This window comes from Sander lucioperca, chromosome 12 (genome assembly GCF_008315115.2).
Source record: "Sander lucioperca isolate FBNREF2018 chromosome 12, SLUC_FBN_1.2, whole genome shotgun sequence".
Lineage (NCBI taxonomy): Eukaryota > Metazoa > Chordata > Actinopteri > Perciformes > Percidae > Sander > Sander lucioperca.
In genome coordinates, this window is record NC_050184.1 from 8,397,779 (window position 1) to 8,415,100 (window position 17,322).

The following is a 17,322-nucleotide window of genomic DNA, read 5'->3' on the forward strand; positions in this document are numbered from 1 at the left end:
TGTCTACACACAAATACTCACCTCAGTTCTTACACTCTTTTTCTTAAGAGCACCTCACCTTGCTGAGTTACCTAACTACAACTAGTTAGCTCTGTGTGATTATTGATGATTGTACTTTAAAAGGGATGGTTTGGAGTAATTTCACCCCCCCAGAAGCTTGTTCCCCTTGGTCTAACATCAGTCGAGTTAGCGCTATCAGCCGAATGGCTTAGTGCAGGTGCTAATGGAACCAAAGGTGTATCTCATTACCCCACTAATAATGCCCGGAATGGTACCAAACTTCTACAGTAGTACAAATACGGTAGCCTAGAAATCTAGACGGACCCTAGCGGCCGCAAATGTAATTTGCAGCCAGGGTCAGTCTAGCAACTCTCCGTTGGCGAGCTGAAAAAAACAAATTCTGGTCAGGCCAATCACATCGTGTATAGAGTCGGTGGGCGGGCTTAACATAAGGACGGCAGAGTTACGACGGTTCTGCGTGAATTCCCTGCTACCTGAAAACAAAGAAGATGGCTGCTGCTGCTAGCGAACAGCGGTCTTTCGAATCGGCTTTGGCCGCAACACTGGAAAACTTGGAGTTAAGCACTGAAGTCATTCTTAAAAAAGGAAGATGTGTTGAACCCTGCCAATGGTGAGTTCCCAGACCCAACATCTTGATGTGGGTCTGGCTTGTCAGGCTAACAATTAGGTTCTGTACTCATAAAATGAGGCATTGGAAAGTTTGTAAGTACACCAGGAGTTTATTTAATAACACTTGCCTGATGGCTTCTACTCTCTGTTGCTACTGCTACCGGCAGTAAGACAAGTGCTTAGGGACCGTCTACAAACTACAACACCGAAAAGAGATACAACAAAAATATTTATTAATTTAACTTATTTTTTTAAAGTAAGTGCTGTAGTACAACTAGTAGGAGACAAGTTATAATTGAGGTAAGTTTGGAGACACTACCTTATTTAATCATTAAATTTGTACTACTGTAGAAGTTTGGTACCATTCTGGGCATTATTAGTGGGGTCATTTACGAGATACACCTTTGTTTGGCGCCTGCACTAAGCCATTCGGCTGATGGCGCTAACTCACCCAATGTGAGAAAAAAAGCTTCTGGGGGGGTGTTTGGCCCGAGGTCATGGTGCAAAGGACCCTAGGGTGAAATTACTCCGAACCATCCCTTTAATAGAGAGCCTCAGAGAGCATGCGGTAGCGCAGTTGTTGCTACTTCTGTCACTAGCACTAAGCATTTTTCCATTGATATTACAACGTAAACATGCAAGACTTTTTCAGCTGAGTGCAATTTTCATGTTTTTTGCATCTGATTGCAATTATCCATGTGGCAAAGATTTTTAAACATGGACATATTTTACGTTTATCTTTTTTTTGTCACCCTCATATCTGTCACACTGAGTGAATTTAAAAACTAAAGAGGATTTGTCAATATGGCTAAAGTTAGGGAACTCCTCAATTGTTTAAATGGATTACCAGATTTATTCATGGTTAAGGCATTACACTTTCTTGCTGGTAATGATTGTTCAACCCTTTGTGTATATATCACAGGGACTCTGCAGCAGCAGTTTAGATTATTTTTGCATGGTGATTTGTGTATTCTCCTCCAACCATTTATTGGTATGCATTTCATTCGTGGATGGAAATGATCACTGGGGGTTAGCCATCACCAGAGTCTCATAACTTACTAAAGGCTGAGGCAAATTCCATTAGAAATCCCATCAGGTCGGTAGCTACAACAATGAAACATTTTTGTGATTCGCTGTGTCTACTGGGAACATTTCTACATGCCTTGGCTCAATGCACTGTCCCAGCCTCAGAGTTTCGGCTGGAAGGAGATTATTTGTTAGGTGGACTTTTTAATATTCATCGTGTCAGTGTCCCTGTTTACCAAGATAGACCAGAAGCCATCGATTGCTCCAGGTGAGTCTTACAATAAATCTGAGTGGATAGGTTCTGAAGTAAAAACTAGAGAAAAACGCCTGGTGTAACAGACATATTTTGTTCATTCCAGAGCTTCGGCACAAACATTAGACCAATAGCTTTATCTATTAGCTACTCAGTCAAAACTGTTGCTGTAAGAGGTTCTGACACCCCACTGAAACAAATTATGTGTAAATTCCACAAAATTCCACAGTCCGTAAACTCCACTTTCCTGTTGTACTTTTTTTGTTCACAGTCAACTCTTCCTTCTCCAAAATTATCGAATGTTTCAGTTGATGAGATTCTCTGTAGAGGAAATCAATAATTCTACCAACCTCCTGCCAAATGTATCTCTCGGCTATGAGATTTTTGATCACTGTTCAGATAGATACAATTTTCCAGATATTCTCAAACTTATCTCAGTCAACGACTTGATCCAACCTTGGGATGAACTACACAATCATCAAGCACAGAAGTCCAATGTGTCCAAAGTGATGGCAGTGGTTGGTCCCTTTACAAGCACTCAGTCCATGACTGTAGCCCCACTGTTCATGGCAGATCTCATTCCTATGGTAAGTTTGCCAAGTATTTTGTTTAAAACAAAATTGGCAGACAAAGTAATTAAAAACAGATCTACTATATCATTATTTTTTATTAATTAATAAAAAATAAAAAATAAAATAAAACGTTGACGTTACATTTGAAAATCTTTCACTGAAAAATAATGCATTTTTTTGTGACTTTTTTTAACAGGTCAGTTATGGAGCTTCTAGTTCTGTCTTTTCAACAAAACTGAATTTCCCGTCTTTCCTACAAACAGTGCATCCCACTAAAGACATCATAGAAGTGATTGTTAACATTGTGCAGAAGTTCAACTGGCGATGGGTTGCTTTTCTTAACAGTGACGATGATTATGGCAAAGATGGACTGGAATTGTTCATAAAGAGGATTAAGGACACTAAGATCTGCCTGGCATACACCCAAGATCTCAACTACAACACAAATCACTCCCCTATATTTAAACAGATAGAGGCACAGAGGATAAATGTCATTATTGTTTTGGCTCCAAGAATGCCTGCTGAAGCTCTCATTAAGTCAGCAATACGACTAAATGTCACTAACAAGGTGTGGATAGCAGATGAGGGATGGTCCTTAGACAAGATGCTTTACAAGGAACAAAAAGAAATCAAAAATATTGGAACTGTACTTGGAGTGTCTCAGCCTGTAGTGTCAATACCTGGTTTCAGGGATTTTATCTATTCTTCCAAAAGCCAGACTCATTTTGAAAATGCAAGAGAGCAGGAGTTTTGTAATCAGGTTTGCAACTGCAGCAGCCTAAGGGCAGAAGAAATCTTTAATGTGGATCCATCTTACTCTTTTCCTGTTTATTCTGCTGTATATGCCATCGCTCATGCCTTACATAATGCCTTGCAATGTGGATCTGGCAGATGTAATGACAATATTACAGTATACCCACACATGGTAAGTATATACCAATAATCTGAGAATTTAGATTTTGCTCATGTACGTTTCTGTTCGTTTTCTTCCTTTAACTTAATGATAAGCCTTTTAGAAGGTACCATATTATTAGTCTGCCTTGTTACTATATATAATAGATGTAGCAGATTTTTTTTAGATTTTTACCCTTCACTATCTTTAAAGGAAAACTATTTAATCAACACCTTCAATGCCCATTGTGAACAGTGGTGGAATGTATCTAAGTACATTAACTCAAGTGCTATACTGAAGTACAATTTTGAGGTACTTGTCCTTTACTTGAGTATTGAGTACTTGGTATTTTCTGCTACTTTATACTTCTACTCCACTACATATCAGAGGGAAATATCGTACTTTTTACTACACCACATTTATTTGACAGCTTTACTTACTTTTCAGATTTAGATTATTAATACAAAATATAATCTACTAATACATTATTATGTATTATTATAGATGAAGATACCAAGCAGGATATAAAGTAATTCAAATGAGCTCCACCTTTACCAGCTATTTAAGTGATGAATACATTAATGCATCAACAATTATAATCCAATAATATGATATATATATTATTATTCTTCATTCTGCATAATGAGTACTTTTACGTCTATTTTGATGCTAATACGTTTGTACTTTTACTTTAGTAAACTTTTGAATGCAGTACTTGTAATATTTCTACAATGCAGTATTATTACTTTTACTAAACTAAAAGATCTATAGTATTTCTTCCACTACTGATTGTGAACACATGGATGTAATGGTCATCTGAACGTTGTGTACCCACATCAGGTTCTGGCAGAACTGAAGAAATCAAACTTCACACTTTTAAATCAAAGAATTCAGTTTGATGACAATGGGGACCCCAAGTTTGGATCATATTCTATAGTTTTCTGGAACCAAAGTGGTGATGCAGAGGAAATTGGCTTTTATTATTTTCACCCACGGGTCACTTCTTTCATCAACAGTACCCAAATTGAGTGGTACACAAAGGGAGAAGTAAGTTGTTATTATTATTATTATTATTATTATTATTATTATTATTATTATTATATGTGCAGCATAATACAATATTTCAACAGCTTATATACAGTATACAAATATTATTTTTGGTTGAGTGCACAATGTGTACAAAGTTACAGTTAATAGCCATGACAGGCTTAAATCACAAAATCAGGAACATCAAGAAATGGTGGTTGTTCGTGATGTAATTTGCAGGGATATGTGCAAAGTTTCTGTTACTGTAAAATGAAGGTTACCAAACCTCCACTCTTAACAGTATTAATTAGTATTATTTTTGCTTCACTTACTATGCTGCTAAATAATTGTCTTGTGCAGGTGCCTACTTCACTATGTTCCCCAGAATGTCATACAGGATATGCAAAAAAGCTAAATGGAATCCACAAATGCTGCTTTGATTGTGAAATGTGTCCTCCTGGAACTTATGTCAACAGCACAGGTAAATTATTAAACATCAGAGGAAGAAAATGAGTAAAAGCAATGCTGGCATTGATTGGAGATGACGGATAATTTCATCTTCAAATGCATGTGAAAACAGTTTCCTTTCATCATGCAATACATTGCTGTCTTGTTAAAATTACCTCTAGTTAATACTATAAAAAATGAAAGCAAGTTTTAATTGAACAAACGCTAATCTTAAGAGAACATACAATATAAAAGATTAACGAAAAGGGTAACATTGCATCCTCAGCTGTCTGGTATTTTTCCAAAAGTAAACGTTTAACTTTATTGACTGTCCTTCTCTCCTGTAAAACAGAGGATCCCTACAAGTGCATCAACTGTAAGGAGACAGAATGGTCAGCAGCAGGAAGTACATCATGCAATCTGCGGGTGGTGGAGTACATCCCATTCACAGACAGTGGGGCTATACTGATCATGGTCGGGGCCTCGGCCTTGGTGGGCCTCACATTAGCCATGTCTGTTCTCTTTGCTATCAACTACAACACACCTGTTGTCAGATCTGCTGGGGGACCAATGTGCTTCCTGATTTTAGGCTGCCTCAGCCTGTGTAGTCTTAGTATATTCTTTTACTTTGGTAAGCCAACAATTTCCTTTTGTATCTTAAGATTCTTACCGTTTCTCTTGTTCTACACTGTTTGTCTAGCATGTTTTGTTGTGCGCTCTTTTCAAATTGTTTGCATTTTCAAAATGGCCGCCAAGTTCCCCAAGCTCCACAGTTGGTGGATAAAATATCATGGACAATGGCTGGTCATCACTGTGGCATTTGTTACTCAGGCACTCTTTCTTCTTATCGGCTATACTTATTTCCCCCCCAAGCCCTATGATGACATTTCTTGGTACAGAGACAAAATCATACTTGGTTGTGATATTAATCTCAAATCATTCTCTGGTTCTGTGGTTTTACTTTTATCTTTGTGCTCCCTTGGCTTTATTTTCTCCTACATGGGAAAAGACCTCCCAAAAAATTACAATGAGGCCAAAGCAATAACCTTCTGCCTGCTCCTGCTGATCCTCACCTGGATCATGTTTGCCACTGTATACATTCTGTACCGTGGCAAGTACATCCAAACTCTTAACGCTCTGGCAGTTCTCTCCAGTCTCTATTCCTTTCTGTTGTGGTATTTCCTCCCAAAATGCTACATCATAATTTTTCAACCCCAAAAAAACACACAGGAGTACTTCCAAGGTCTCATTCAGAATTATACCAAAACAATCAGCCAGTAGCAGCTTCCAGTATGCGTCTCTACAGGCAGAAAAATGGCCTCAGGCGTGAACAGGGCTGGACCTGGGTCCTTTGAGACCCAGACCAGCCCACCACAGTCAGCCGGACACCAACCGTCCTTGCACTCCCCTTCAACACATGTGCATACCAACAGGGTTCAACATTAGCATCATTTACCAGCCAAATGCTGGTAAATGGTGCAAGTGGCTGGTAGATTTGCTTGACTCGCCAGCCAAAAAAAGTAAAATTTTAAAATTCACTAGCCATTTGGTTGGTGGACAAAAAGTTAATTTTGAACCCTGCATTCCAGCCCCTAATACTCTCACTTAGCTGAGTGGTAAGTAAGATAGTATGATAATGTACTCACTGATTCAAAAAGGCTGCCTGGCTCCTGATGGCAAGATGGCTAAAGGTTGAGGTGAAAAGTCTGTAAGTTAAACTAAAGCTGCATTTTGTGCACAGCATGTAGCTTGTGTTATAGTGGAATGTGGATACTTCAGAGAGTTATAGTACTAGTCTGCTTGCTAATACACAACTTACATTAGTTTATTAACAGATAATGTGTCCTCTCTGGTAGACAAAGGGTGCTAAAATAATCATTTGACATGCTTAAGTCTCGTTTTTAGCTAGCTGTCAGCAATTGGTGGAGTTAATTTCGCCGCCGTTGGGAGCGGGACTTAAATGCGCTCCCTATGGTAGGATGGATGGAAGTGGGTCATAGTGGGATGTGATTTCCCTGTGTTCAGCTGAGACAAAGGAGTGGGCCAATCATGTGATCTCTCTCCTCTCTGTGGGCTGGTCGGTCAAAGACCAAGGATGTGAATGGCCAGTGTTCATATGAAAGACACACAAGTGGGTCAATGATTTGATCTTTACTTTTCTTTACGGGCCGATCAAAAAAATAAAAGTATTCGACCGGAGTGCAGCCTATTCAGCCCGATTCAGCCCACACAAATAGACCGGCCCCCTGGGAAATCTCCCGGTACTCCCGATGGCCAATCCATGCCTGAATACTTGCAATGCAGCATTTTGTAATAAACTCTTAATCCTCTTAAACTCTTACAATAACAATAAAGATATTCTATTCTATTAAATAAATAGGAATGAATATTTGTCTTTTTGACTTTTTCTTTTAAGGGTTGTCAGCTAATCTTTTTCAGATACAGATGTTTTTTATGAGGAATCTATTGACAACAACAACCTTGAAATATGTTAAAAACAATAAGAAACAATAAAATAGTCAAACAAGAGGCACATGTAGTCTATCTTCAGAGATGGTTGCAACATACAGTCCTAAACAGAAGACTTTGCTAAATATTCTAAGTAGCCTTTATATGGCTAATATCTGTAGTCAGGGAGACCGAGGGCAATAGTAAAAAAATTATATTTTCCTTTATAACTCACAGACTACTAAAAATACACTAGTCATCTTTTGATATAAGAAACATATGTGCACTAATTAATGAGAACCATAAAATATTGTATTTTATCTGCTTTTATATTTTTAACTGTTTTTAACTGCTCTTTAATGTTTAATTTATTATACTGCACTGTAACTTTTATTCTTATATTTTAATCGTTTTTATGTAAAGCACTTTGAATTGCCCTGTTGCTGAAATGTGCTATACAAATAAAGTTGCCTTGCCTTGCCTTCTTGCTAGACTTTTCTTCCCTTGCTTGACCTTTGCAATGTAATCATCCATGCTAAAATTCTAAATTAAGTAGAAGAAATTGTCACGCACATACATATGGATTGAAATTCAACTTAAAAATGAATTTCCACAAGGAGACAAAAAAAGTACTTGCATTGTCATAAGCTATAAAATAGGTAGGAGTACATTATCACTGAATTATCAATGTAGGCTACATGTTATTGTTGTTAACAGCCTTAGGGCATTTAGTGACAATCTACTTAAGTTAATTCTGTTAAGGCCCTGTAATTCAGATATGTCCATGTACATGTACAGTTAGTACTACAGTTGTGTAACAGTAAGGTGATTCAATAAAAACAAACAAATGGAATGTGTGTTTTTCTTTGTTCAAGTTTTTTGAGGTTGCTGTAACGCCAATCTCACCACATGATGGCACAACTTCACAATGATGCTGTCTACAGGCCAGATTACAGTTCCACCATGTACTTCTATGACTTCTTTTTCCTCTAATGTCAGTTTTCATCAAAGTCAAAGCCTGATAATGAACATACTGTTAAATTTTTCACCCATTCAGTGCGATCATTAAGCCATATTCTCCATGGGGACATTGCCTTAAAAATTAGACTGTGATATTAGAAACTGGATGATGTGAATTAAGTTTAAAGGTAAAATCAGCTCTAACAATACTAAGTAAAAAAAAAGCTATTTGATTGAGATTAAAGTTAGAGTGGGGATGGAGAGTGCAATATGTTTGCAAAATGATTTTTTGTACAGATTTTTAACAGATTAAGAGTGTATTCATTCTGTGTACACCATTTTGTTGAAATATAAATTCAACAGTTGATTCATACTGAAGTAATACACTGGACTAATAAATAACGCTGTTCAGTATTGTATGCTATAGCATGTTTGTTTTTGTCCATGTCAGTTTATTTCTGTACCCTTATAGACAGTTTAAGTCTTAATGAAAGTATGAAGTGATGATTAACTTCCTTTCCAGGTTTGATGCATGCCGTTATCTGTGTTTATTGCCTCTGTTTCCACTGTTTGAATCGATTTTTCTCTCAGTAAATGTTTGTGTAAATTAAAAATGATCTCTGTGCCTGCATGGTGCACTTCCACCTCTATAATCACAGGTAATGTTGGCTGTGACAGGTAGACTACCATTTGCTACCATCCATATATCTGGAGCAGGTTACCTCAGTGGGAATAAAACCACTTATGGGTCCACCTGAAGTTACCAATTTTTCTTATTCATTGCCAACCTTCTTGTTCAGTCTTGGAACTACATTGGTTCGGAAATTAATTACATCTTAATTTATGCAGTGATACACAAACCTATTCATGGCTGGCAATTACATCTGTAATTACAGATTTGGAGACAACAGTGTTTTATTTGGAGGTATTAAATACCTATACAGACAGTGATATGCCTTTGCCAGATGTTCTATTGATTGTTTGGTCATAGATCAAAATAAGTTTTTGGTCACAAATAATGTGTGTGTGTGTGTGTGTGTGTGTGTGTGTGTGTGTGTGTGTGTGTGTGTGTGTGTGTGTGTGTGTGTGTGTGTGTGTGTGTGTGTGTGTGTGTGTGTGTCAGGGATCTGAATTTGAATTTTATAGATTAGAGACAATGCAATTTAACATAGTTCAAATCCAGAGCATGAAACTGATGTGCTGCACATCATTTAGTTATTAATTTATGCTATGGTGATGTAACCTTGACCCTTGTGTTGGTCTATGTGTGGTGTTGCAATGCAGACCATGTATTTTCCATGTCTGCTTTAATTCCTTGAGATGAAGCTAACGTTTTTTCGATTTTTTTGACAGGTTTACTTACTGACAGTAGCCTATGCCTATGTCATGGACCCAAGTGATGCGTCAGCAACGCTGCTGACTGTCGACCAATTTCTGCCTCTATTTGAAAGTCAAAGTTTCACGCTGTGATGCTCAGTAAGGATGGGGTGCCCCACAAAGTGAAACGGAAAGAGCCTTGCCGCGGGGGGTATGGGACCATTCCAGAGGGTAAATTGCCATTTTGTTGTGGCTATTCAGTTTTCTGGCAAGGAGAAGGGGAGGATGGACCGTGAAACTAGGAACGAATTGGTAAATAGTGCCACTTAGCATGGCATATGGCGCGTTTGGAGAGCTGAACGCTGACACCAACAAATTGACGATTTCATACCAATTTTAGACTTACATTCGCCACACACGTTGTCACGCAGAATTTCAGCGTATTGATCCAGACTAATCCTATCGGGAGATGTTCAAGATGTGTGTAGCCTGCTACAATGTTAGCCTGGTTAAAATAACCCTACTTAAAGATGATATAGTTTCAAATTCAAATTAGTCTAAATATTGAAAACGACTGTATCTAAATTGCCGAGACTTACACAAACGCAAAATGTTTGTATTCTATAACGACTAACATGCATTGATTATTTATTTATTTTTTAATTATTATTTGTTATTTTGTTCAAATCGATGGAGGCAGGGTTTCTGCCAAGGGGGACGCATATTTCTGTTTTACAAAATATAGAGCGAGGATAATCGAAGGAACGCCCCATGGCTTTTCACTTGTACCTTTCAATTTTCCACTTTGGTCAGAGAAAGGGAAACCCCTGGGAAAAACTTGACCAGTAACTGGTCCTTCCTTTTGCGAAAAAAAAAAGCAAAAACAAAATGCACTTTAAGTGAAGGCCATTTGCGTTTGGTGGCCATATGGGATTTGCCTTTAAAATTGTCTTTTTTCAATGAATACACTACAAGTCCCTCGCCCCTCAGGGCTGCTGCTAGTGAGAGATCTAGCTTCCCATTTGCCTAAACTTTAGCCATAGCCCAACTTCCGCAGTTAATTATGCTGAGAATGAGTCGCAATTTATTTGAAAAACCACTATACATTGTTGGCCCTGTCTATGAGGATATCGATGTGATTATTAACAAAGATAATAGTTAATGACCAAGTGAGTTTATGTTTGAGTGGACTTGAAAATCGACTCACTGTCAACACAGTCGGGCCCCTTTCATCAATGACAATTAGTTGGAGTTAATTTTTAGTCCGTGTGCTGTTCAAAACTAACGGTGGGTTTGATCTACAGAGGCGGATGTTGTGCGTAAAGAGATGGATATCATATATGTAGCCTACTTCATACTCATTAACCCATCAAACTGAAACTAAAATACCGTCACGCGGACTACATTTAGACAACTTTTTAAGTACACAGTAAACATTAATATTGCAAACAAGTAATTTAGGAAGATGATCGTGTCGATTTATCAGGAGTGTGAGTCTGAGGTCCTGAAGTAAGATAATATACAGAAAAAACTAAATAATGACCTCTGAGGTTTGTTTTTTGATTTGTTTTTTATCTCAAACCAAACGCTTAATTTCCGCGTTGGTCATATGCCTGGTAACTGTTGTTTTACGCACGGTTAAATACAGTGCGCTTAAGGGTGCTTGGCTATTCTTATTCAAATCTTGCTCAAGTGGTTCAGAGTAAATGGCAGATGTTTTGCAATTCAAGGCGCATCCATACCCATGCGCTTTAGTGTTTAACAATGGCGCTCCCCTTTTGTTAGGCACTTGTGTCTTTCAGTTTAGAGCTCGACAAAGGCTTCATCCTCCAGCGAGTTATAAAGTTACTTTCCAGTCAGTTCATTTCGGTCCTTGAGAAAACCTTAAGCGATGTTAATGTGCACCCCAGTTCTTTTCATGCGGTAACCCCGGCACAAACGGGCAAAGAGCGCCCATTGTATTCCCAAACCAAAGTAAGAAGTCTTTAAATAACCCGAGGACCAGTCTATAGAAATTCATGATGCCGTTTCTATTTGATGTTTGATCAGAGCTTCGTCAACAGGTCCGTCGCGTGGCTTTTCAGGACATCCTGTATATATTTCTAATATTTTTCCAGTGCACCTGTCGATGTACCTGCTCTTTTTACTGCGACCTTGTTACTCACAATGAGCGTTTTGGTCACACCAGTACTGCCTCGGGTCCATCTGAATGGAGGCGGTACATCGATTTGCTCCGCTCACGGTGCGCCAAATTTTGGGCCTGTATTTGCATATTTTAACAGCGCTCCTCTATGACATGCAGACATGGTAGCCTATTGCATACATTTACAATATACCGACGAAATTGATTACAAGATTGGTAATTTTTAAATGATGTTCCGCAAAATACAATGACGTGCAGTTTACAGGTATTACATGTTTAAATGCCTGATACCATCAGAATGCAAAGGTAGTATAAACATGCATGTTGCTCAAACATAGTTTTCTTTGTAATCTCTTGTTATTCGTAAACATACAATCTACATAAAGTAGCCTAAATAGAAGGTGTAGATCATCTTTGCATGTCTGCATATTATACCGTTTGGTAGCCTATAGGCCTAACAATTGGCTTGCAAATGTCTCAGTTTCCCTCAAATAGTTTATTGCAGTAATTGCATAATTGCTTCACTAATTGTTGTTAACAAGTTCCCCAATAGTCCAATTATTACAGCAGCATTGTCAGGTCCCCGCCGGCAGGCATCCATGACAAAGGTCCGATAGGGTTAATGAATAACCTGGGGCTGAAAAGTGGAGCAAGAGCCCTTTTTAAAACAAACACTTAACTTGTCATTTAATGGCACTTGCATTATTATGTCTACTTGGGACACAAGTTTCTCGTTGCGCTATTCTTATGGATAGATGATGACATTATATGACTTTTGAGAGAAGTGAGGTGCTATTAGAGGGAAACAGTTTTAAAGCCTGACTGCATTCCTTCACTGTAGACCCCAGAGAGCCAACACTAATTGAAATTATACCGAATAATCAGCGGTGAAATCTCTACTCTATGGCACAGAATGACAAGACAGGCGACTGTTGTGATGCCACGACTCCTAAAATTACCGCTTCACGGTCTTGTGTTAAAACTAAGCGTGAAAACGCAGATAACGTGGCGTCCAGAGAGGACAAAAGACACCTGAAAGCTCACTTACACCAGAGCACCTCGGGCAAATTTCATACCGATTAAATCCTTTAGTAAATAACACCACAATTGTGGCCCGCGAGTTGTCGGTACATTTTACGCAATTAGTGTCTTCTGACACGCCTGACATGCCTGTGCTTCGATTGCAGTCGGTTTTAATCATGACTTCATGGTCAATTAATCCAGTCTTAACTATTGAAGAAATCTATCGATTTTAGAACTAGGCCTATGTTATGCAATGTAATAAACGAAAATATCCTACTATTGTTTCAGCATAGCTACAGATTACGCAGTTTAAGCAACAGCATGGAAATAACGGCTATAGGGCCTTGGTGGCAATCAACACTTTAATCTGCCAATTTAAAGCTTTTAATGAAATAGTTCACATGTAACAGCAGATTGTACAGGACGTCTACTTTATCTTGTCAAAACGGAATGAAGAGAACAGTATGTTGGTTAACTTTAGAAGTGGAGGGAATCTTTTGATGCCCACACGTTTGTGGTCACAAAGCAGACCAAAAGAAAAGATCAATGGCGCACTATTATAAACTGGCCTCTTTTCATGCGCGTTCTTCACAGACTGAATACAAATGCCCCTCCTTTACCCGGGTCATTTTAACACACGCATTGTAACTGTGTTTTTGAAAGGTGCTATAAATAAAGGTTATTATTGTGTACCGGATCAGGAAAGAAGACTTCGGCAATGGTTTTCTCAGCGTTTTCGCGTGTCTTTCCAAACGCACCATCTAAACGTACTTTCTGTCTTTATTTCTGGAAATACTCAAGCAAAAATCACACATCTATAGAGTGAATTATACAATGAACACATTTACCCTTACCATTAGTGCTAAAACCGAGCATCCCTTAAGTGGGTGTCTAGCCTATAATGTTAGCTTTAATGCACCCCCATTTAGTATGTTTCAGATGGTCTGTGTGTGTGAGCACAAGATGCGCAGTGGGCTGCAGTGAGCCTAGAGTCAATACATTGTTTCAGCTCGTATAACTTTCCCAAGCCTTCGCCCCTTTCAGGGAGTAGTGTGGAAAATCGGGAGGCGAGGGACCGAGGACAAGGGGCGGCCCGCGATTCTCCTCGGTGCCTCACCGCGCCTGGTATGAAGACAAAAACTGGCGACGCACAATAGTCGAAGAATTCCCAAGTAACATATCGCAAAATGTTATGCTTTTCGTCATTACATGTTTGGTGTTTGATGTAGGCTGTATAAACCAAAGCGTAACTGCCCATGTTGCCTGAAAAAAAGTAGGTTTAGCTGTTGTAGGCTAATAACATTTTGCAGGTGTAACACTTTCACTATAAGTGGCCACCAGAAAATCTAAATGTTGTGGGTGACACGCTGGGAATTACCACGGTGCTGCCTTCGTCTGGTGGCGTGAAACTCACATTTAAAAGATTGAATAAAGGAGTCAATAGTATCCACACCATGCTCACCGAGCAGAACCATTATGATTACCCATTATGTTTAAGATTTTTACGCTTCTCTTTAGCTTTTTGCCCCACACGTTGTTTCTTGGATATTTGCACTTAATGTATCCGTTGTGCAGTAGGCTATAGGCTACTGCATCTACATAGATTTGTGGTCTGTGTATGTTTTGTGTTTAACCGACCTCGAAATAATCCCAATAGCTAGATAGTTATAAACAGACAGACAGAGTACTTTAGGCCTATCCCAACGGGGAAGTACAGTTTTTATGCACTGTGATATCTGACTATTCCTCTGCAGTCTGCAGGGCCTGCATTTGTTAACAGGCTTTTGTTAATTGACTAAATTTAACTGAAGAAGCAAATTCAGGAGTAATTCCAGTTGGCGGTTTGTTATAAATTACGAGCAGGGATAAAAATTGCAAAACACTCAGTAATTTAAAATGCATATTTAAAACAGCATAACATTCTTCACTTGTCTGTGCCGCGTAGCCTTTGGTTGGCTGTCAAATGACGCCGGTGTTTTACTCATTTGAGCGCAAGAGACAGGCGGGACTGTTTGCATTGAGATGTTAAGTGGGTGTCTCTATATAAATCCACTCAGAAAACTCCTTCATTCGTGCGCCAAAGAGAGAAAGAGATTAACTTCAAGGAAATCAGAAAAGGACTAACAGAATGGTGGCGACGACAGACTGCGTAGAAAAGTCCAAACCCATCGCTGGAAACAGGGTGTGTGGAATAACTTATTAGGAGGAACATAATTTAGGGGTAGAACACTATATACCAGAAAATTACTGAAGTATGTTGTATGCAATATTCATTTTACCCGCTTTTTTTTTTTTTTACAGGTATCCAAACCACTCATGGAAAAGAAACGAAGAGCTCGCATAAACAAGTGTTTGGACCAGTTAAAATCTCTTCTGGAGAGCTACTACAGCAGTAGTGTAAGTATGCAGGGTGTAACTTTAGAACAGTTTTTTTTGTATAAACCGGACCAGTTATTGCAACGCATTCTTAAGTAATTATAATAATTATTAGAAAATTGCTGTATTGTAATCTATTTTCTCTTTTCTCAGATTCGAAAGCGCAAACTGGAAAAGGCCGACATCTTGGAGCTTACTGTGAAACATCTAAGGAACCTCCAAAAGATCCAGAGTTGTAAGTTATAGGCCTAACCTCACGCTTACAAACCGTCAATATTCAAATAAGATACTCGGTGGATTTAAGATTATTTTATGGATACATCGGATCAGCTTTAGGCTACGCACAATTGTATGCATAGTGTATGTGTGTTTCTTACCTTACGATGTCTTTCCATTGCTTTCAGGCATTGCCGCTGCTTCCGAGTTCTCTGATTATCAAATTGGTTCTCGCAGTTGCATGGCAAACGTCAACCAGTATTTGCTGATGGCCGACAACTTGAACGGGAGCGACAGCTGGATGTTATCGCAGCTTTCCAGTAAACTCTGTCGCTCTCGGGGACGAGAGGAAGTCTTCAGCACCATGGACAGCAGCCGGGGCCAAGCAGCAGAGACACAGGATGAGGTGCGGATACTTCTTCCATCGGCAGCTGGGCCTGAGGAAAGAAAAACGGCCAAATCTAAAACTCTGAAACTGCTTAGTGCAAGCACGTCTCCTTGTTTACCGAGCGAAGATGCACGACAGTCATCTAGGACCAAACAGACTGTCCCTGTTGCGGCACCCACACAAAGTACTCATGAAAAAAGTTTAAGTAACAAGAGATGTCCCCCTGTCAGTTACAGGAATGAAGTTACAAAACCTCAGCACAATGTCTGGCGGCCTTGGTAAAGCTGTAGATATCCTAAATCATAGCTTGGTTGAATGTTTATTTTTGCACTGTATAGATTACAATATGCTATTATAGGTTCTACTGTTTTATTTTCTTAATAAAATTGACGAAAGAAAGAACGTGTGGTTATGTCTGTTATAGAATCCTAACCTTCCACGGGTCGTTTACAACATGGGGCAGATTTATAGCAAGTGATGGCTAATCTCTAAAGTCAAATGTTGATTTTTCGATGTCATATTGGTAAAAACAGAGATGACGAGTAAAAACATGATGGATAGGGGTACCTGTTATATTAGCTAAATTAAAAGAAAATGATAAGCCGCCTCATAGTGCATTTTTCTTTTTTGTATGGTCAAAGTAGATGTGTGGGCACGGAATTAAAATGTATCTTACATTCATCAATTTGTGTTAAACATTTGATAAATTCATTAGGCCTATATAAACACTGAGGTTGTGGTTTCTTCATTTGTTTTTCTTGCAATACATCGCTTTTTCCACAATAAAGGGTAACGTTAATAAGGGTACAAATCATATAAGTAATGCTTAACTAATGCATAACTCATGATGATTTAATGCATTGCAGGATATACAGGATGTACCATTAATTCCTGTTTATCACCATTTAGAAATGATCAAGTCACTATGACTTTGTGATTAGTTTCCACTAGATAATAATGCTAATTCACAGTTACTTCATACATTCATTTATATGAGACCAAATTAGTTGGATTCCAGTCACATAAAACTTTTAGACCCATTTGCTTAGAAATATTAAGCTTTTTTCCAGTGCATTTGTCACTTGGCACCTGCTAGATGATTTTGGGTTTAGTACATCATTCCCCACCGTGCTACACTCGCACTTCTTTCAACAACAAATAAATACACTAATAACTAATACTAATATTTATAATAACATGTCACTAAGTCTGATAAAAAAAATCATGTTTCTATCATTTACTTTGACCATAAAAAAAATAAAGATGCCCTAGTTGTTTAAGGCTCAAAAGGCAGCTTCCATTTTTCATTTTCAAACTTATCTGTTATTGTTTCATTATTATTACTATTATAATCGCCATTATGATTATTTGCTTGTTGGAGTGTACCGCTTTCGAGAATTATCCACTTAAACCAAAATCTTCTAGCAGGTACCACTGACAAATTAGAGCAGAATGGCCTAGAAAAAAGCTTAATATTTCTGTTGTGCTTTCATAGAGGCGTTAAGCATTACTTAAGTATATGAATTGTAGCCTTCCCTTAACAGAAAGTGTAACCGAAATAAGAAACATGGAGTTAACATATAGGGAAAAAAAATATCCAGGATA

The 17,322-nt window shown here is 38.4% G+C and overlaps 2 protein-coding genes and 1 long non-coding RNA gene across 3 annotated transcripts in view; 2 read left to right on the forward strand and 1 right to left on the reverse strand.

The window, feature by feature from the left end:
* LOC118496511 overlaps positions 1-17,322 on the reverse strand; it is a 29,875-nt gene that overhangs the window by 10,710 nt on the left and 1,843 nt on the right. The window contains exon 2 of the long non-coding RNA XR_004899077.1: positions 15,491-15,766. This is a non-coding gene — a long non-coding RNA (uncharacterized LOC118496511). The remainder of the gene's footprint in view (positions 1-15,490; positions 15,767-17,322) is intronic.
* On the forward strand, positions 1,743-6,127 carry LOC116040918 (taste receptor type 1 member 1). The gene is made up of 6 exons (XM_031286655.1): positions 1,743-1,924; positions 2,181-2,496; positions 2,678-3,406; positions 4,214-4,420; positions 4,760-4,880; positions 5,199-6,127. The coding sequence occupies exons 1-6, from the start codon at positions 1,743-1,745 to the stop codon at positions 6,125-6,127; spliced, it is 2,484 nt and encodes an 827-aa protein (XP_031142515.1).
* Positions 14,805-16,137, forward strand: her3 (hairy-related 3). The gene is made up of 4 exons (XM_031286715.2): positions 14,805-14,919; positions 15,039-15,134; positions 15,267-15,348; positions 15,518-16,137. Exons 1-4 carry the CDS (start codon positions 14,866-14,868, stop codon positions 15,997-15,999), a joined length of 714 nt encoding a protein of 237 aa, XP_031142575.1. The 5' UTR covers positions 14,805-14,865; the 3' UTR covers positions 16,000-16,137.